This window comes from Rhinolophus ferrumequinum, chromosome 6 (assembly GCF_004115265.2).
Source record: "Rhinolophus ferrumequinum isolate MPI-CBG mRhiFer1 chromosome 6, mRhiFer1_v1.p, whole genome shotgun sequence".
NCBI classification, from domain to species: domain Eukaryota; kingdom Metazoa; phylum Chordata; class Mammalia; order Chiroptera; family Rhinolophidae; genus Rhinolophus; species Rhinolophus ferrumequinum.
The window spans coordinates 24,769,468-24,792,167 of record NC_046289.1 but is presented as its reverse complement, the minus strand read 5'-3'; the positions used below and the strand labels follow the sequence as shown (position 1 = coordinate 24,792,167).

Sequence of the window (22,700 nt, the reverse complement as noted above, 5' to 3'; positions counted from 1 at the left end):
TGCCTCTTATCACTACACAGTACAGCATGTACATTTTTTCCATGTCCTTAAATATGACTTTTCTTCTCCCAAGCTTTAAGTAGTAGTAAGAAAAAGCGACTGTACAGCACACCCTTCTCTAGATCTTTCACTCTGTTCTTAACGTTTGAATTTCCATTTCCTGTTCTGATAAATGAAGGCATTAAACGAACTCTATATGATTAAAAATTACAAGATTAAAGAAAAAATTCCTTTCGATTTAACTCTTCTAAGATTTTCCAGAATAAACCAGGCCTGTCTTTAAGAAAGCAGACTCCTACTACTTCTACTCTGCCACCCAGTAAGCATATCTCACAGAAATTAATTTGATTCTTGATAATTCAGGATTTTTAGACATTTCAGGATTAGTATTCTCATCGTAAATGATCTTATTTGTAGTGATTCCAGATTATATACCTTCTCACATATTTAAATTTTGGATTACCATACTAACAAAAGAAACTAATGTCTTACAGATTTTGGTTTAAGGACCCAATGAATAAACATAGTAAGTGTCTCTTTACAGAGCAAATCGCACAATCTAAAACCAATACCTCTAGCTTTCTGTTAAATAGCTTTGCTCATTCTTTCCCTGAAGATTTAAGTACCTCCACCAGCCTAAAAGATCTCATCTTGAGAAAATAATGTGACAGAGCTACATAAAGGAAATGTCCTCTTTAAACATAAAGAGAAAAATCACTAATTATAATCTATTTTATTAATGTACCATTGGAGCAGAATATGAAGTGATTAATTTTTGGAGGGTTTTCTTTTAACTGTCCTAATTAATGGGACTTCACATACAATAGACCATCAACTCTTTTCCACATAGAGATTTATAGAAACATGAGCTTTTACCTTAACTGGGAAGCTGCATTTTCCAGTACGAACCCCTTCTTCATCGGTCTGCCACTGATGCGGACGACTGGCCTCTGGAACATAAACATCTTTCTTTCTCCTAAAACTTTGCCGTAGTTTGTTCATTTTAATTTTTACAACCTGTAGACACAGTAAAAGAAATATAAAAAAAGAAGTTATTGCTGTCTCACATATTTAAACTTTGGATTACCATAAAATAAAAAACTAATGTCCCAAAGTAAAGATTTTGCTTTGGGGGAAAGAAGCAATTAGTACACTTTCTCTTAGAGGAAACCTAAGCTCAAACAAATCATTCCACTTTTTGAAGACCAGTATAATACTAGTCTTATTAAACAACAATAACCTCTTAGGTTCGAAGAAATTTTATTCTGAGAACTTTTAAGTACTCTAATTGTAATAATCCAATGAGTATCCCTATTGACCTACCTTTCAAATCCATTCTAACTCCTGAAAATAAAAATCTGTACATATTTGTCCCAAATTATAGAATGCTAACAATTTTTGAAAGCTTTCATACTTATTAGGGTAAAATCATTCTGAAACACTGAAATTTGGTTGGGGACCTTTCTGGCTTACTATTAAAAGACACTAAGCAAAGGAGGGACTACAATCACCTTTTTTGTAAAAGATGTTTTACAAAAAGGAATAAAATAAAGTTGCCTTTAAACATACTTAAAGAGAATGCTCTACTAGGATTAAATTATTCTAAAGAAGAAATTTCTTGCAAGCCATATGACATCAGAATGTACTTTCATATCTATAATCATTACAGATAGGAAAGTAGTCTTTTCAATGACAAAAGTCCATGTCTTATCATTAACTCTGTAAATTAAAAAGTATTAAAGTATAGTCTGTTTTTTGTTTTGTTACTGGAAAAGGCACTTCTCTAATGCTTTCAAAGGTGCAGCAGAAATCACAAAACTATAAGGAAGGAAGACCCAACTGATAACAACAGAACATAATGAGTAAGTATCCTTTTACAGAGCAAATCTCAAAATCTAAAACCAATATCTAAAAATCTAAAACCAGTTTTTTGTTAAGTAGCATTGCTCATTCTTTCACTAAAGGATGTAAGCACCTCAACCAGCCTTAACTTGAGACCTTGAGAAAATGATGTGACAAAGTTATATAAAGGAAACATCCTCTCTGTTAGGAGTGTTAAATAGCAAGGGATTGAATATTAATTCCTACATGACACCAATGAAAGACCTGAAAATCAAAGTTTGTATTCTGAGGAAAAGCATTTTTTATTTTAAAATGTGTAATGCCACAGCAGAACTATTATCAAATTAGCTAATTTACACAGACAAGTCAATCACAGCTTCTTAAAAGGTAAAAATTCTGACAGATGAATGGCAATGTAAAACAATCTCTGGATTTTCTAAAAATGAATTTATTTCTCAATTCAAAACTGATTTACAGAGTCTCTCAAGTAGACATTAAATAATAAAAGGACTGGACAAAAGGTACTCCATTTCTCTGCCCTTAAGTAAATCACTCATTCCTAAATTAAGCAAAATGAGAGTCTACCTTAATCTAACAGACTTCCAAAAAGAATTCCATAATTCCAGCCTTCCTTGATAATACTCCTGTTACACTCTTTCATATTACATTTTAAAACTATACAAACGTTTTGTACACCTGAAACTAATAAAATATATACACAAACACAAATAAAAGAACATAAAAGCACCTATCTCCCTGCTCAAGTTGGCACTCTAAGAATATTGAGGCAAAAAGCCTGTATGATTCCTTTCTTCTTAACTTCTTTCTCTGAACAAAAAAGACCCAGTTAGTCAAGCGCAACACCTGAAAACCATCCCTGCATTCACCCTTTCTCTGATCAACAATTCTACTGATTGTACCTCCTTACTATATCTTCATCCCCCTGCCCCCACCACATTAGTCTACTCTTCTTAGACATTTTTGCTTAAATTATTGCAAAAGCCTATTATTAACTGTCTCTTTGCTTCCAAGAGAGGTCCATTTACTCTGTTCTCTTGATACTGCCAGAGTGCTTTCTAAAACACAAATTTGACCAGACTGTTTAAAATCCTTCAACTGATTCACAACACTTGCAAGATAAAGTCCAAATTCCTAGGCATGGCAAACACAGTCCTTTTCATCTGGCTTCACTCACCAGTCCCCATTCACACGCTAAGCTCCAGCCATACTAAGCTACTTATTACAGTTCTCTAACAACAAGCCGTCTTTCAGAGCCTTCCTTCCTCTGCCTAGAAAGACCTTTCCCTACTTAGTGCCTCTGGTTAAAGTCTATTCATCTTTAAAGAGTCAGTTCAGGGGCTGGCCCAGTGGCTCAGGCGGTTAGAGCTCCATGCTCCTAACTCCGAAGGCTGCCGGTTCGATTCCCACATGGGCCAGTGGGCTCTCAACCACAAGGTTGCCAGTTCAATTCCTTGAGTCCCGCAAGGGATGGTGGGCCCCCTGCAACTAAGATTGAACACGGCACCTCGAGCTGAGCTGCCGCTGAGCTCCCGGATGGCTCAGTTGGTTGGAGTGCGTCCTCTCAGCCACAAGGTTGCCAGTTTGACTCCCGCAAGGGATGTTGGGCTGTGCCCCCTGCAACGGCAACTGGACCTGGAGCTGAACGGCACCCTCCACAACTAAGATTGAAAGGACAACAACTTGACTTGGGGAAAAAAGGCCTGGAAGTACACACTGTTCCCCAATAAAGTCCTGTTCCCCTTCCCCAATAAAATGTTTAAGGAAAAAAAAAAGTCAGTTCAAGGAGTCTTCAGGAAAGCTAGCTAACAGTTTTTTTCTGACAAGTCCCTACCTGGCCTGGGTTAGGTCCTTCCATTTCATTATCATTCCCATTAACACCTTCTGCATACTTCTTGTACTTCTATTACTGTACTCATCAAACCTTTTAGCAATTTTAATGGCAGACTATAATTTATTTGTTTAAATAGTGCCCCTGCATCGAACACACTGCTTGTCATATATGTGGCATACTATAAATTTGAAAAAATGAGAGATAAACTAGATCCCCATCATATTAGATGATATTTCCTAGGTAGGATAAATGTAGACATATAATGTCAGAGAAGTCATCAGGGTTGGAAAAGGTAACGGTAGGCCAACCTCTCATTGACAAAGGAACCACTTTGACAGTTTTCCTTAAAGACATTCAACCTCTATATAAAATACCCAAGTATAAATGTACCTCCTCTTTGGGCAGCTATTTATTGTTGTACTATTCTACTGACCAAAAAGAGTAGAAGTATCAACCAATTTGGGGTCTAAATATCTTGTCATTTTTCAGTACTAAAATGGCCTGCTAGCAGCACTTCCACAAAGAATATTACATATCAGTGATTCTCAAACTATGCTCTGAGCAGCCCTACGTTATTCCCTGGAGGAGACCCAGGGGGCACTGGCTGTTTGGAGAGAAAGTGCAGGAGGTGAGAAGACTGGACACAACTCTAAGGAGGGGTGTTCAGTCCTTGTTACAGCTTCAAACAGACAAGCTCCGTTTTATCTGATTTACATGTTGGAGTTGCAAATTATTTACAGCGATTGGTGTGCTGGGTGACAAAATCCAACTGTTCAATTTTTAGCAAGTTGGCAAGCCTTTATGAAACATAAACTATACAAACTTATCAGTTATTCTAAAACAAAGGTAATAAATACTAAAAACTTATCACTTCCTAATGACTACGTTTTACTATATCTATGCTCCCGTGGTTATTTATGGTTTTTGTATCTGTATGGTGGAAACGCTATGCAATGCTGGGCTAGTGTACATCTCTTCCCGACTTCACAGTTGTAGCTTGAAATTGGCTATGGTGGAAGTATTTGTACTACAGAATTTGGCATAAAACTACCAATCATAGCTTGACTTATTGTTTTGTCATTGCCTAGCTCGAAGAAACTGATACAGCAAATGTTAATAATGCAGATTAAACTTAACAGTGTGGAGTGCCTATAACCATTACACTATGAATAGCACAAAAAAAACAGGAAATATTCTTCCAGTATTTGAAAACTATTATCCAGTTCAGCCAAGAAGTATTTCATGTCATTGAGAAATGAGTGAAATTTTGACATCTTTGTTGTTTCCCTTTCACCTTACTCATTAACACAGACAAAAATATCAACCATCGGGGTGGCCAGTTAGCTCAATTGGTGAGAGTGTGGTGCTAATAACACCAAGGTTGCTGGTTTGATCCCCGTATGGGCTACTGGGAGCTGTGCCCTCCTTAAAAAAAAAAAAAAAATCAATCATCATTCATGTTGGAACTACATTTGGTGAACCAGTTGTGAAACACCAGCATACCACCGACTATGTGGTATGTTAGAAGATGGTAAATGCTATACAGAAAAAGATGAACAGGGTTAAGAGGGGGATTAGAAGTGCTACAGGCAGGGATAAATTTTTAAATTAAAGTAACATTGGAGCAAAGAAGTGAAGGAGGTAAAAAAAATGAGCCATGCAAGTAGGATGAGGATTCCAGAAAAAGAAAATAATCAACGCAAATCTCCTGAGGGGCTAGCTTGGCTAGAGTGTCTGACAACAGAAAGGAGGTCAGTGTGTCCCATGCAAAATGAAGACAAGCAAGTAGGAGGGACGAGACCAAACGGGTTACAGAGGGCAAAGTCTTGAATTGAAGGCCAAATGCTTTGATTTTTCCTCTGAGAGAAATGGGGAGCCATTGGAGGGTTCTAAATGGAAGAACTTATGTTTTACGTTTGGCCGCTGGATTAAGAATGGACTGAATGGAACAAGAATGGAAGCAAGGAAACAATTAGGAGGTAACTATAATAATCCAACAAATGAGGGTGAACTGGATCCAGATGATTAAGCTCCTGAATCTTGCTTCCACACCAGCTCTGGAAAATTCACTATTCACTGATACAACATCTGTTGAAATCAGGCTATTTAAATGTGGAAAAGGTGTATTAGATTCCATTATTAATGCTGGAATTAAAGACAGTTTTCTAAAACAAAGCTCAACTGTTTCAAATATGAAGTCTTATCTACAATATCAATCAAAAGATCAGCTGAATTATCATAGTTTTCATGGTAATTAACCTGTTTAAACAGATTTCTTGAACATGGCCTAAGTATATAAGTGTATGAAGGATTACAACGCATACTAAATAATTCACTCTAACCAGGAAAGAACAAAAAAAAAGAACAAGAAGAAGTAACAAATACTAGGTATCCGCTGTGTGAATGGTAGTATACTAAGAGTTTCATGTGCAAGTTTACAGACTGTTAAGAAATAACTGTCCCTAACCACAGGAAGCCCACATTAAAGGGAAGAGACAGACTAACTGCAGGATCAGCTCCCAAATGCTCCGAATAAAACGCCATATAGAAAGAATCGCAAAATAAAACTCCAAAAAAAGCAAAGCTTTCTAAATGAATTCTCTGTAAAAAAGACTTAAAGGATAAGCAAAGTTTTATCCAACTTGTTATACTCACCAACTAGGTGAAATTCCTAAAACCTTCTATAGCCAGTTTAGTCATGTAAGGCATGCTACTCCACGCCTTCAAACAAACAAAAATTCTCTAATAGAGAATAATTATGTTTCATATGGTAAGCTATAAGCAAGAAATGGTCTTATCTGCTAGAAAACATAATGAAACTAAAAAGACCAAGACTCAGTGATAAAAGTATAATTTCCAACAATGGCTTCTCAATGTTGCATATGTAGTCAGTTTTATGGTTCTAAAGTTGGATTAACATTTAAAAAAGCTTTGTAAGAACTACTGATCAGTAACTCATATATAACAATAGACTTTCTATAGAGGTTATTTACGTTGGAATGGATTACTCAGGAAGACTATAAAAGTCTCACATTTTTTAATGTATGATTTAAGAATTCTGGGAACTATATACACTCCAAATAAGACATTGGTCTAACAAAAGAATTTCTCCTGGCGTGGCCGGTTAGCCCAGTTGGTTAGAGCTTGGTGCTAATTACACTAAGGTTGCAGGTTCAATGCGAGCTGCGACTTCCTTAAAAAAAAAAAAAAAATTTTTTTTCTCCTAATCTGTAAATTATTTACCTGAAAATGAAAAATAACACAAACTAGGAGAATATATGCCAAATATATGAACAAAATGTTAGTGTCCTAATATTTAGAGAATTAAAAAAATTAATTTATTTGATAAATTTTAAAATCAAATATCAGTTTAAAATAGACTATCAATAGAAAATGGGCAAAACATACAACAAGCATTTTACAAAGGAACAGAAATAGTCAACGAACCCATGAAATAAATGCTCTACTTCATTAGTAATCAGGAAAATGCAAATCAAAACACTATATACCATTTTACATCTATCAGTTTGGCAAATATTAAAGAATCAGACAATAAAATAGAGAGCAACAGGCACTCTTATGCCCCTATCGGAGCATAAACTGGTGCAAACATTTTGAAAAGTAATTTGGCATCATCTAGGGAAGTTGAAGACGCACATACCCTTACTCCTCTCCCAGTTCCATTTCTAGGTATATATTCTAGAGAAACGCTTACATATGTGTACAAGAAGGTGTGCAAGACGTCTGTGTAGCATTGTGTACTGTTTGCAAGTAAAATAAAAATAAACAATAGAACCTAATTAACCATCAACAGAGGAAATACAGAATACTTACACATTAGAATACCATGAAGTAAAACTGATACCCCAATAAAAAATAATTTAAAAGATCTCAATTAAAGGATAAGTTAGTCAAGAGAAAAAGAAAAAACAGTAAAAAGGAATGACCCACAGCTTAACCATCAACATGGATGAATCTCACAATCACTATGTTGAGGGAGGAGGGAAGCAAATTGCTTTTATTATGAACCCTTTATATAAATACTAATGACAACCGACTATCAGAGAATACTGCCTGTGGACCAGGCACTGTGCATGTTACATATGATGACTCATTTCATCCTCACAACAGCCCTATCAAGTAGATTCTATTTTTAATCTCTATTTCATAGACGAGGAAACAGGCACTGAGAAGTTAAGTAATTTGCCCAAATCACACGGTTGGTACGTAGCAAGACTGACTGGTGCCAGAGTCTGTGCTCTTTAGTCCCCTTGACATTACAATATCTTGCAATAAATATGCAAAACTAAACAAGATAACTTTTAGCCATATATATATACATACACACATACATACATATATACACATATATATACACACACACATACATATATATATATATAATTAGCAAAACTATAAAGAAAAACAAGGAAATGATAAACATAATTAAGAGCAGTGTTACTTCTGAGGGAAAAGAAATGGGGACATAATCCGGAAAGGATGACATGGGGACTTCAAAAATGTTAATAATGTTCTAATTTATAAGCTGAGTAGTAGATACACAACTTTTCATTTCATTATGCTCTATAACCTACATATGCTACATATATTCTTTTGTACATATCTACTATTTTATTATTTTATTTAGGTGCAAAGCAAGTCACCTAAAATCGTTTCTGGAACTGAGGACAGAGATGGGGACGGAATGTAGAAAAACATACACACATATAATTAATGTAGAAATATAAATACATACACACATAATTATGAGATCTAATAAAGAGTAAGAAAAATAAGTCACATTTAGTTATAAAATTTAAGTTTCATTTTCACTAAAAAAAAATAAGTTATTGAAAATTTGTCCAGCCAACTCTTGAATGAACCAGAGGCTTCTGAAGGGCCTAATGGCGAGTTACAACTCTTAGGGAAATGGAGATTTTTCTTTTTAGAGCTTTTTCCCTCCTAAATTACACTTGTTTGCTTTTCTTTGTTCTATAGTCACAACTACGCCTCCAACTTCAGACCCTTCTTATATATATATTATAAGAAAGATTGGACAAGACAGGAGTATGCTTTAGAAAATTCACTAAAAAACAAAACCCTCAAACTGCAGCACATACTTGATGTACACAGTAGACAGAAAAGACACACATTCAGGAAACTTGACCCTGACACTTAAAATTGTTTCCCTACAAAGGGGAAAAAAAGGACCAAAGTTAGCCAAAATGGTAAAATTACTCTATTTTTTACAACAGTATTAGTTGGTTCCAAATGTAAGAATACATAAACAAAACTATAAAACCATTGGCACCATTGTGAATATTGCAAATACCTTAAATACCTCCATCAAGTTCACTACTGCACTATCTTGCGATACATCCAAAACAGCCAGGGATTTCTCCTAGTATGGAACAGTTTGCTGTTTTCAATGGAACACAGCTGAAGTAGGAAGCTTATGTTCATAGGATCTATGCTGTGAGAAAAATATCTGTATAGCACTAGAACCACACTGCATGCTCACACAACGTGAGGTATAAAAACATTGTACAGTAGAAACTCACTGAGCAGAACAATGAGAGATCTAAATTAAATTTAAAAAATTAAATTGTTGAGGTGGCCGGTTAGCTCAGTTGTTTAGAGTGTGGTGCTAATAACACCAAGGTTGCTGGTTCCGATCCCCACATGGGCCACTGTGAGCTGCGCCCTCCTTTAAATAAATAAATAAATAAATAAATAAATAAATAAATAAATAAATAAAGTTTTTCAATTTTCACTTTTATTTTACTGTCCTCTGAACAAACATGGTTGAATGTAAATATATACAATTCCACTGTATTCTTCATCACACTTCTACAGAATTCTACAGGGGTAGTTACCAAAAAAAAAAAAATGTTGATTATCCATCCACCAAAACAAAACAAAACAAAACAAACCAGTTGTTCTCATAAAAATACTGTGCTAAATCATCACTAAAATAGAATGTTGTACAACAAGCACAAAGTACTTCATTTCTGAATTTTCTATCTTTGATTTTTACTATTTCTTATGATGTAGAGATTGCTTTCAAGATTTAGAGTGAAGAAAAATATTTTTTTTATTTGACCAAGTTAAGTAAGTGAAAAAATGTAAGGAATCCTAGACTCTCAGCACGTCCAAGGATTTGGAGGTAGGTCATCTACTCAATCCCCTACTCAATCAATGAATGCTAAGAATTCTGGATTATATTAAATGTTGGTCTAACTAGCATAATTTCCCTAACAGGAAACAATTTATAATTTATTAAATTGTACTACTGGCTCAGTGTTCCATTCAGGCACTGAGCCAAATGAATAGCAACAAAGTACAGCTTCATCACCAACAGTGAAATAAATATAGTATGTCCAATACTTAACTTACAGGACTAACAAAATTCATTTTAAAAGTTCATAGTCAGTTTTGTGATAAAATTAATTTACAAACAGATTCATGGAAAGGTAAAAAGAACAAAGGGTTGTTTTTTTTTGTTTTTTTTTAACCTACTTCTCAAAGAAAACATTCATTCAGCTCCTGTATAAACCTAGGTGTCAGTAAATTTAAAATCTGTTTATATTTCAGGTCAACGTTTTTATTAACAGGCTACATGTTAGGCTATCTTGAATACTGAATTACGTTATTGCGGAAATGTGCCACCTACGGCATTTTCAAATAAAAAAATTTTAAGAACAGATTATTCTGATTTTCCAATAGCTAAAACTAAAAACTATTTTGCTTTATCAACGGTCAGACCAAAGACTTACAAATAACAACACATTAAGTCTTGGATGCCCTAAAAATAGGTATTTGAGAAGAGAGCACTGTCACTCTTTGAATATCGAAGCTCTCCAGCCACATACTCTCCAGCCCTGATGACCATCTAGACTGTGTTCTCAGCCAGGGCATCATGTACTCCACAGGCTCTCCAGGTTCAGCAATGCCCTAAACTTACGTACAAATCTGAATGTACACGTGTCTTGTGCACTTTCTGGGGCCAGATTTTTCAACTTTCATCCGAATCTCAAAGGATTCTGTCACTACCATAAATGTAAGAACCACTGAATGAACAGTAGTCTGTGGTCTTTATCTATTATCTGATTTTAATTTCAGGTTTCTGCCTTACTAGTTTTCATCTTCCCACTCATCTTGTCCACAGAATTCTTTGTTTTGTTTTGATACATGGCTTTATTCATTCCTTTATTCACTCCTTAAAGATAGTAATGGAAAAATCAGAGCTTCATAAAATGAGGAAAGACGCTATTTAAAATTGTAGTCAAAGGTGGTTTCAAAAGCTGAACTTGTATATATTTGAGAAACATTTTCTTCTAAATGGTTACAAAACCAATTTTATCTCTTAGTTGATCATTTTGCCTTTCAACTGAGAAAACAATTGGTGAGCTGAATTTGCACTTCAGCTATATTTACCTTTTAAGGCTGGTTAAAACTTCAATAAAAACACGTATGCCCATCACGCTTGACCCCACACAACAGATATACACAGACTGACTTCATTAGGATGGTGTTCTTCAAGAATTAAATCTTTGCTTATAGAACAAAATGGTTTTGCTCTGATATAGCAAGGACTGATTTAGCAAGGAACATCTTGAGGAAAAAGGGCAGAACTGCTGAGAATGCTAGCCTACTTTTTACACTATCTTTCCTTCTCTAAGCATCTGTCAAGTGTGGGATGAGAAAAAGGTGCTGGAATCTGGAGAAGCAGACTAGAATAAAAATATATCTGGGTCCAAGAATTTAAAAGAGACAGAAATGCCACTGGAAAAATTATAGAAATAAGAAAGTCAAAAACAGTACTGCTCCCCTTAACTGACAAATAACTTTACAAATTATAAATTATGCACATCATCGCTTCAATTCTTTCAGCCTCTGATCAGACTCTTTCCTTTCCCTCACGACCCTTCCCCTTTATCCAAGCCATCAACAAGACTTGTATCATACGTATTAAATCTGTCTGCTGCTCTTCAGCTCCACCATCAGAACCATGGTCCCAGACAACTTTGTCTCTTACCTGGACTAGTATATAAACCATAAACCAGTACTTATCTCCATTTTCTCTATTGTCCCCCTCTGATCAACTATGTACAAAGTAGTCAGTGTAATCTTTAAAAATGTAAAATGGATCATAGCATTGCATCATAGTTCCATGGATTTCCAATGCATCTTCAAATTAATTCAAACTCTCAGCATTTAGGGAGTCAGTATGACATAATAATTCACACTGCTCAAGAAGGGCTTGCTTGGAACAGTGCTCAGTACATCACAAATGCAGTAAATGTTAGCCTATTAAGGTAAGGCCCCAGCCTGCCTCACTTACCTTGAGGTGGCACTCTCCTCAACTAACTATGATCCTTTCAGTTAAATGCAAGTCCTTCCCACTTTGGGCCTGCTGTTTCCCTCTGTCTGAAATGCTTTTCTCTGAGACACTTCAAGAACTGTCTACCATTTATACTTAAGTCTCAGCCTAAGTGTCATCTCATTGATGAGGCCTCTTTTTCCTCTTTCTAAATACCATTTTCTATAATTCTTTATAGTACTACTCTTTTCATTTCCTTCATTGATCCTTAAATTTTTATATATTTATAATTACTTTTTTGTTTCGTTGGTTAAACTTCTTAAACACCAACAGATGACGAAGCATCCGTCCAATAAATTATCTCGCTTAATGTAGGCAGAATTGGGTTCTGTTCTTTCAATCTAAAATAATCTTAACTAATGTAGGTATTAATCTCTTTTCACCAAGAAGCTAAAAGTTTGGTCACTAATATAAGTATGTCACATCCTGTGCTATGATTCATTATACCTACACACTTCCCTTAATTGTTAATTAAATATAACCCTGTGTCTAATTGTGCTAGATGCTTGGAAGAGGAGAAGCCAGGATGAGAAAAGAAAGAGTACTTCCTCCTTTTAGGTCTTCAATGATACAAACATAGGAGAACCAAAAATGGGGCATTTCAAGCATGGGACAGGGTGAAACGAAGAGTCATCATATGTGTGTAAAAATGTGTATTTCATCAAAGCTAAGAAAAAATCTATTGCAATATCCACCATTATTTTCTACTAAGAAAAAACAATACTGTCCGAATTGTTAATTAATAATTGTTCAATATCATCCATAGTAAGAGGCATTGCAGTATGAGAGATGCTTCATAGTTTCAAAGATGTTCAAGTTTGAATAAAAGAGGAAGAGAAGAGACAAGAAGAGGAAGAAGGGGGAGGAGAAGAAAAAGAAAATTACCATTCTATTATTAACACGAAGTCTTCCAGGAACCTCAAGAAGTCTCAAGGATACAGAATATTGGTTATTCACTAAAGTTTGTTATCAGGAAGGGAAGAAAGAGCCACTGAAAAGAGTAGTCACAGAGCAACCCTTGCTTTCTTCTTGCTTCCATTTTGCCTTGTATGTCTTCACTTATCCTTTTACTTTCAGCTTTTAAAAATCACTTTGTGTGTCTTTTGTATACAGCACATAGTTGAGTCTTGCTGTAATCCAAATTGAAAATCTTTTTTTTTTAAAGTGAGTTAAACATAAAAAGATAAATATTTTAAAATCCACATATTTCAAAACTTCTAATTGCCTTGTGACTCATAGGTTATAATTTAAGGGGGCAAGCATAATTAAAAATCATAATAGCAAATTAAAAATCTTAAATACACATAGTTAATAACGAAAATACTCCATTTCAAACATCATGAGCTTTTTATAAATATACAGTTTTAAATGTTTTATATTAGAAAATAAGGCTAATAATTGGTGAGTTAAGCATCTATCAGAATGAATCAGAAAAAGAAAATCCAGAGAAATTAGAATAAAATACTACTACCAGTAACACACTACGCTAGATTATTCACCCAATTCTCTCAATGGAAACAATTAAAAGTGAATAAAATTTTATTTAAAAAAATATTAAAAGCATTAAAGAGCTGACAAAATAGTAAATGAATAATGAGATCAAAATCTATGAGAAAGCAGAAACTCAAAGAGATAAGTGTCATGATGAGACTGTTTTTGTCCTGTAGACATCTGTCTAACTCACAAAGTTGAGCTGCAGTTTTAATGATCTCTTGGGAGAGAACAGAAGTCAAAGTTCAAGACCCACCCAACATGAAAAATCTAATAGGAGACACTTTCTCTAAAAAGTTGGGGACTAACCCCGCCAAAAGTTTCATCCTCCAGAAAAGAGTAAATCAAAATTAAACCCACTCGGGGCAGGCCCGGTGGCTCAGGCGGTTAGAGCTCCATGCTCCTAACTCCGAAGGCTGCCGGTTCGATTCCCACATGGGCCAGTGGGCTCTCAACCACAAGGTTGCCTGTTCGATTCCTCGAGTCCCGCAAGGGATGGTGGGCTCTGCCCCCTGCAACTAAGATTGAACACGGCACCTTGAGCTGAGCTGCCGCTGAGCTCCCGGATGGCTCAGTCGGTTGGAGCGCGTCCTCTCAACCACAAGGTTGCCGGTTCGATTCCCGCAAGGGATGGTGGGCTGGGGTGCGCCCCCTGCAACTAGCAACGGTGACTGGACCTGGAGCTGAGCTGTGCCCTCCACAACTAAGACTGAAAGGACAACAACTTGAAGCTGAACAGCACCCTCCACAACTAAGATTGAAAGGACAACAACTTGACTTGGAAAAAAGTCCGGGAAGTACACACTGTTCCCCCAATAAAGTCCTGTTCCCCTTTCCCATTAAAATATTAAAAAAAAAAAATTAAACCCACTCTACCCATTCCCATATCTCATCTCCAAAGCCATGTCTCATCTCCAAAGGACAAGGAAATTTGTCTTCCTGTTGCAGAAGAGAACAAGGATTTCTAAGCAGGCCCACACAGATATTTGCAACCCAAACTCATCCTCTGGGTGGTCTAAAACCTCAAGGGATAAATTTAGTCACCAAACTAGTACCTTGAGGCATCTGGAAAAACAAAACAAAGGTAAATCCTCTTGAAGCAATGCATTTCCTTCCTGGGCCTTATAGAAAACCCACAAATATTTCTTCCAGGGAAAACAAGCAGTTCACAAACTCTTACACTGGGTAAATAAAAAGAAATCTATACCTAGGGACAGCATATGAAACTTCAGAAAGCCAAAAAAACCAAAGCTCAAAAGCAGCCCAAGCTAAAAATGACAGATTCACTCAAATGAACAACTATTAGGCAGCTAATTTATCAATAGCAACAATGGAAACCAGAAGACAGTGGAATTATTCCCTCCAATAATTAAAAAAAAATAACTGCCAACCCATAACTTTATACCTAATGAAATACCTATCAAGAATGTGGGTGATAAAGAGACTTTCAGACAAAACACTGAGTTTACTACAGAAAATCTCATTAAAGAGAATTCTAAAGAATACAATCTTCAGAAAGAAAGAAAGTAATCCAGATGGAAAAATCTGAAATCCCTGGGAGAATCAAGAGCACATAAAGTTGGAATTGACTTCAAATTCAGAGGCTCATTGTCACCATTTTCTGTCATGTTCACTGAAGAATAGAAAAGCCAATTGTTGCCAAAGAGAAAGAAATAGGAAAGGAAAGAAGAAGAAGTAAGGTTCTACATAGTAGCATTGTAAGTAAGCCCCTGGTTCCAGCTGTTCTTAAGGCCTATTGAAAGCTTCTCCTTGGAAACTGGGAGATATCCCAGTTACCTTATAATTTAGATTCTGCTATTCACTTAAAAGAATGTAGAAAGAAGAAAGGCCAGAAATTAACTAAATAGAAAACATACAATACAGGAAATCAAAGTGTAGCACTGGTCTTTTAATAAGGCTAAGAAAATATATAAAATCTGTGCGAAGACTGATGAAGGGAAAAGAAGGCACAAAAAATATTGGGAATTAAAAAGGAGAAGGAAATATTATTTAGTAAAAATTTAAAATATAACAAAAGAATGCTTTAAACAACTTTATGCCAAATACTTTAAAAACGCAGACAAAAAAAAGCAAACAAAAAAAAATGCAGACAAAATGGATTCCTAAAAAAAAGAGGGAAAAGAAAAACTTGCTAAAAACTGACCTAACTAGGAACAGAAATCCTAAATAAAACCATGTAGAAAGTTGAATACATACTTCCCTCCCAAAATACTGAGTCTACATGCCCCCCCCCAAAAAAAACGCCACTAAGCCCAGACAGTTGAACAGAAGTTCAACCATACTTTAAAGGAATGGATCATTCCAGTCTTATATAAATCCTTTTAGAGGGAAGAAAAAAATATTAGTTCCCAACTCATTCTTTTTTCCTCCCTTTCTCCGCTCCCCCCCCACCATCTCTGGTTCAAGCCGTTGTTTCTTAGTCTAGTTGTGTAGGACACAGCTCCCTGGCCCATGCTGGTATTATGAGCCCTGCACACACGGTAGCCCATGGCAGCACACAGCAGCTCACGCTGGCTGCCGGCCACTCATGCTGGCTGCCAGCTGCTCCTGGCAGCACACAGCAGCCCACGGCAGCCCATAGCAGCTCACGCCAACCTCCGGCTGCTCACAGCTGCCCAGCTCCAGGAAGAGCCGTTGTTCACAATCTTAGTTGTTGAGGGCACAGCTCACTGGCCCATGTGGGAATCGAACGGGCGACCTCGGGGTTAGGAGCACGGCGCGCCAACCACCTGAGCCACCAGCCAGCCCCCGCAACTCATTCTTTGAGGTTGGCATAATCTGGATACTAAAATCAAATAAGGGCAATATAAAAAATAAAAATTATGGGCCAATTTCATCTATGAACATAGATGCAAAAATCCTAAATGAAATCCTAATAAACTAAACCGAGCTGTATAGTATAAGAAAAGACCATCGTGAGTAAGTTGGGTTCATCCCAGCAACACAGGGTTAATTCAACATAGAAAAATCTATAAATGTCAATCACCACATTAACAGAGTAAGAAAGGATAACCATATGATCATCTCACAATGCAGGAAAAAATCACCTGACAACATTCAATATTCATTCTTCACATACACACGAAATCTTAGCCAACTAGTAACAGAAATGTCTTTAACCTATACAGTATCGATCAAAAATCTATAGCAAATATTATTCTTAACAGTGAAACATAAGGAGCACTTCCTTTTAAAAATTAGAAAATTAGGTGCAAGAGTACCCAGTATTAATAGTTGTATTGAATATTACTACTGGAAGTCCTAACTAGCATGAAAGTCCTAAGGCATAGAAAAGAAATGGTGGGGACAGCTGGATGGCTCAGTTGGTTTAGAGCGTGAGCTCTGAGCAACAGGTTGCTGGTTCGATTCCCATATGGGCCAGTGAGCTGCGCCCTCCACAACTAGACTGAAGAAAATGAGCTGCCACTGAGCTGCTAGAGGGCAGCCAGATGGCTCAGTTGGTTAGAGTGGAAGCTCTTAACAAGGTTGCCAGTTCAATTCCCATGTGGGATGGTGGGCTGAGCCCCCTGTAATTAAAGATTGAAAACGGTGACTGGATTTGGACCTGAGCTGCGCCCTCCACAACTAGATTGAAGGACAACGACTTGGGGCTGTTGGGCCCTGAAGAAACACACTGTTCCCCAATATTCCCCAATAAAATGTTTTTAAAAAGAAAGAAAAGAAATGGCGTAGTTAGCATTGGAAAGGAAGACACAATTTGCATTCATACTTTAATAATTTATTTTTTTAAAGTGGATAAAAACATATCTACATACCAAACAGAAAATGGAAAGAAAAAAATGGAAGAATATATTATATACAATAGTTAACAAGAAATAAGGTTTCTAATAACTAAATCTAAGAGAAGACTTGAGAGATCTTTATGGGAAAAAGAACAATTTACTGAAAGATATTTTTAAATATCTAAATAACTAGAAAGATATAACATGTTTAAGGATAAAAAGGCTCAATATGACAAAGATAATTAAATGCATGTGTAGACTAAAAGCTACAGAGATCCTGGGCTTATCCTTAAGACAAGTCCCGCCCTTTTTTTTTAATTTTTCAAGTGTTTTTTCCCGGACCCATCAGCTCCAAGTCAAGTAGTTGTTTCAATCTAGTTGTGGAGGACACAGCACACAGTGGCCCATGTGGGGATCAAACCAGCAACCTTGTTGTTAACAGCACTGTGCTCTAACCAACTGAGCTAACCGGCTGCCCCAAGTCCCATTTTTTTTTAAATAAGAGCTTTTGAGAGTTTGTTTGGAAGTTCTAGCAGGGGAGCACAGCTACCCATACACCCTTGACAGAAAAATGGTCCTCAACTCTATAGGGTAGGCTGTCCTCTTCCACTAAGTGGCAGCTTTGGGAGGAACGCACATGGAGCAGTGAGGAAGGGGACACCCACCTAGCCAGCCAGATCAACCCTGGAAATCAATGGGGTGACAGATGTTGCAGCCAGATCCTCCTCACATTCTACTAACAGGTTTTGAATTTTTGCATAATTGACTCAAATTACTCACTCCCATTTATGGATATTTTTGCAATTGGTATACAATTATTAGCCACTAATCACAGGTATTTTACTTTAACCAAACTGTAGTAATAGTCGATATGGCACTTAAGAATTCTGACAGCTGCAATGAACAAGCATGAGGGACAAGTGTGCACATTCACCACAACATAAGATGTAAGTTCTGATAACCACTCCTGCAAGTGATGAAATGCAGCCAACATTTCACATAACACATAAGATTTTGGTTGTTGGTAATTATCTGTGAACACTACCAAAACGCCATCTCCTTAAAAGCCACCTAAAAATGTAAACATTTATTCTGAATAGAAATTGCATTTACAAGAGGAAAACAGACAAAACACATTCATAATACAATGATCATACTGGGCTCAAAGGGTTACCACTACTGGACTTAAGTGTGGTCCTTATTTATACATACAATACCCTTGTACATGTGAGACCTACAAGCAGTTGCCCAATTGTTTTACAATAGATCTGAACTTGATCAAATGTATGATTTTCTTTAGGTCGATCTTATTCAAATTTAATTTTGGTTTATGTAAGTGTTGTGCTATTGTATATTGCTGCTTAAATTTGGCTTTATCCAAATTTCCTAATACAGAATTAGAAGTAATGATCATGTTTTACTGGTTGCTAGATGATAATACTAAGAGTTAACATTTATTGAATGCTCACTGTGTGCCCGTCACTGTTAAAAAGTGCTTTATATATATTAAATCATTTAATCTCCGCAACAACCCTATCAGGTGGATAATATTACTATGACCATTTTACAGATAGGAAAACTGAGGCACAGAAAAGTTAAGTAACTTTCCCAATGTCACACAAGTTAAAAAACTTAGGGATTCATACCCAGGTAGTCTCTCTTCAGAGCCCTAGACCATCAATTATTATGTTATACTTCTTTTCACAATATTTAAAAGATATATATATTATGGATGAAAAAACTCACCATTAAAAAAATTATCAGTGTTAAACATCAGTTAAGCAATACTAATATCAATACAACTTATCATAGGTTGATACGTCACAGCTATTTCAAAATTTCATGGCCATGATTACGAGTTTTGAAGTTGGACAGACCTGTCTCTGAATCTTGGCTGTGCCCTTTACAAGCTGTGTGACTTTGGACAAGTTTCGTAACTTCACCAAGCCTCAGTTTCCTCATCTGTAAAATGAGAATAATAAACATCTCACAAAATTGTTGTTAGTAACATAATTATTGCTACATTACACTGATATGCTAACTCCAAACACAGTACACAAAATAAAAAGAGGAGGTGCTCAATGTCTCCCAGAAAACAGTAGTTTATTATAATGATATAACAAAGATGACCACTCCAAGTCATTGGAGCAACTATAAGACCCACACACTAATGTAGAACCACAATCTCCTCTAAGTCATAATAAATAATTCATTCTCCTAGATAAAAGTCAAATGTCTAGAGTTAAATTATTGGATCTCTGAAATACAAAATACTGTATATACATAGATGAAGAGACAAACAAATAAGACATTGGTATTTTTTCACAACTCCCACAAATCCCATTACACACATATCCTTTGTAAGACTAGTAGTATTCAAGGGGCCCGAAACAGGAAGAGCTGTGTCAAGAAGGAGCAATTAATGGCATTGACAGGAGTTTTTGTAAGACAAAAACAGAAAGAAATAGACATGTCACTATCATTATCACTGAAGAATGATTATGTCCATTATACCTGGCATTTTACTAGTCAAAATAACTTAAACTGTCAGAATCTCAATAAAATAATTTTAAAACAACCACATTTCTACCAATACCTGGTAACGTATCTGTTTGTGATAAGGTTAGGTGTTTCTTTGAAGGGAATGATTTTAGCAATATAACATAAAAATCTTTTTTAAAAAGGAAAAATAGGAATATTTTACAAAAATCCTATAGGATAATTTTGCTAAATGGCTCATCAATACATTATCAAGGTGAGTTTTTATGAAGGTCGCCAGTCCAATAATTGAATTATGTTATTAAAATGACTTATAACATAAAAATAATTATTAAAATGATATGTGTTCATTGAGGCTCAAAGATTTGATAAAAAAAAGAACTTTCACTCCCCAAAATATCCACTGTTAACAAATAATTGCAAAAATGACCTTCAAATTTTCTTAATTTGTAAAAGTATCTGTACCAAAGACCATCTAATTTTTACAAAGTACTATTTCTTAAGAAAATTTATTAGTCATACAGGAAATGTTTAGGAAATCCTTAAAATACCTATTTTATAGGATATGAGGTACTCTAGGTTACTAGGCCATGAACTCGAAACAAAAAACTCAGTTCCTTCTGCTCTGTATCTTAACAATTTGGAATTTTTCTATTTGATCAGCATTTCCTTCACTACTTTCTTTCTCTTAAAGATAAGAATAATTTTTTGTTCTATCTATGAATCCTATAAATAACTAATAAGGTAAAGTTGGTTCAATCACAACTCAGATATATGAAGTTTTGGGTTTTTTGTTTGTTTTGGAAACTGCTTCTTTTCCATCAACCTTATTTCCATTTTGCTTAAGAATTTGTGAAGAACAGCTTAGACCCACTCATCGGTTGGTCCTACCCATTCAGTGGCCTGAGCCGTGGGGGCTGCAGACCAATCTTCAGAGGAAGCTGAGCACTTGGGGCTTCAGTAGGAAACTGCTGAGTAGGCACAGCAGGCACCTGCACGCCCTCAGACCAGTCTGCGACCTCAGGCTGAGCAGAAGTCAGCTCGGGAGCTGGAGCAGTCCATTCACCCTGAAACTCCTCCTTGGTCACCGCCTTTTCAGCAGCGGCCTGCTCTTCCTTTTCAATCTCTTCAGGGTCTCTGTAGAAGCAGAGATCAGGCATGACCTCCTATGGGTGTTCACGGGAGATGGTACCACACATGTGCAGAACTTCCCGGGCTGGCATCCACCACCTCAGACCCACGGATTGAACACCACTGTTGTTGCAAGGCATGGCAATGTCCACATAGCGCAGAGTCTGTGTTACCCAGAGCAATGGTTGGCAGGTTAACATGTGACGCCTCTGTGAGAGGCTGGTGGACAGCCGTGGGAGCGGTAACCACCAGAAGTCTCCGCTCCCAGAGGGCTGCCTAGATCTGATTAGTGAAGGTCCCAGGAGTGAAGCAGCCACCAATCGGAGTGGCTCCGGTGGCAGCAGCAAACTTCAGCACAGCTCGCTGGCTGGTATTCCTGGATGATATGACACTGACATCAGCTGGGTTTTCAATGGCAACAATGGCAGGAGCTGCCAGCTTCTCCCAGATTCTTTTCAGATTTATGATGTAGAAGCTATCACTTTTCCATTTGTAGATGTACTGTTCTATTTGGAAGTCAAGGCTGGTGCCACCTAAGTGAGTTCCTGCTAAAAGGAATTTGAGGACATGCTCCTTTTTCATTTGCAGGACATCAAGGGCTCCAGACATTGAGAAAAATTCCCTTTAAGTTACGTGGGAACCAAGAACAAGGCCGTATGGGTCCCTCTCTGGGTAGCGCAGAAACTGAAGATTTCAATTTAGCAATTTTTAGGTAAATTTTTATCTTTATATAACTTAGAGAAAATTTGCAAATACCACCAATTATTTGCGTTGTCAATCTCTTTCTCACACATTTTTTTCTGAACGATGTGACAGTAAGTTGCAGGCACTGTACCATTTTAGCCCTCAGTATTTCTATGTATTTTCCTAGGAACACGAACATTTGCTTAGAAAACCACAGTACAGCTAACCAAATCAGTATTGCATCAATGTTAAAATGTCTATTACATAATTACAGTCCAGATTCAAATGTCATTAATTTCCTTAAAAATGTCCTTTAAAGCTATTGATTTCCCCAGTCCAGAATCCCATTCAGGATCATGCATTGCATTTGGTGATAATATCTCTTTAGAATCCTATCATCTGGAACAGTTCCTCAGTCTGTCTTTTAAGACTGATATCTTTAAAGAATACAGACCAATTATTTTGTAGAATGTCTCTCAATGTAGGTTTGTCCGATGGTCTCACATGTTTAAATTCAGGCTACAAATTTTCTTTTTTAATAAATTTTATTGGGGAATATTGGGGGACAGTGTGTTTCTCCAGGGAGTTGTCTTTCAATCTAGTTGTGGAAGGCGCAGCTCAGCTCCAAGTACAGTAGCCGTTTTCAATCTTTAGTTGCAGGGGGTGCAGCCCACCATCCCATGTGGGAATTGCACCAGCAACCTTGTTGTTGAGAGCTCGTGCTCTAACCAACTGAGCCATCTGGCTGCCCCTCCAGAAGCTCAGTGGCAGTTTGTTGTCTTCAGTCTAGTTGTGGAGGGCACAGCTCACTGGTCCATTTGGGAATCGAACCGGCAACCCTGTTGTTCAGAGCTTGTGCTCTAAACAACTGAGCCATCGGGCTGCCCCAGGCTATACATTTTTTTGTAGGAATGTCAAAAAGTAATGCCGGGTCCTTCTCACTGCATCATATCAAAAGCTGTAAGAGGCTAGTGGGTTCTATTATCAGAGATGCTTACTTTGATCATTTGGTTAAGGGGTACCTGCCAAGTTTCTCCACTGATAAAGTTACTGT

General features: G+C 36.7%; 1 protein-coding gene and 1 pseudogene across 1 annotated transcript in view; both read right to left on the bottom strand.

The window, feature by feature from the left end:
* Window positions 1–22,700, bottom strand: part of NUMB (NUMB endocytic adaptor protein) — a 111,630-nt gene that overhangs the window by 53,553 nt on the left and 35,377 nt on the right. Inside the window, 1 exon segment of the mRNA XM_033109331.1 lies at window positions 877–1,017. Coding sequence (XP_032965222.1) covers window positions 877–1,017 — 141 coding nt within the window.
* On the bottom strand, window positions 20,696–21,571 carry LOC117024032 (40S ribosomal protein SA-like; annotated as a pseudogene).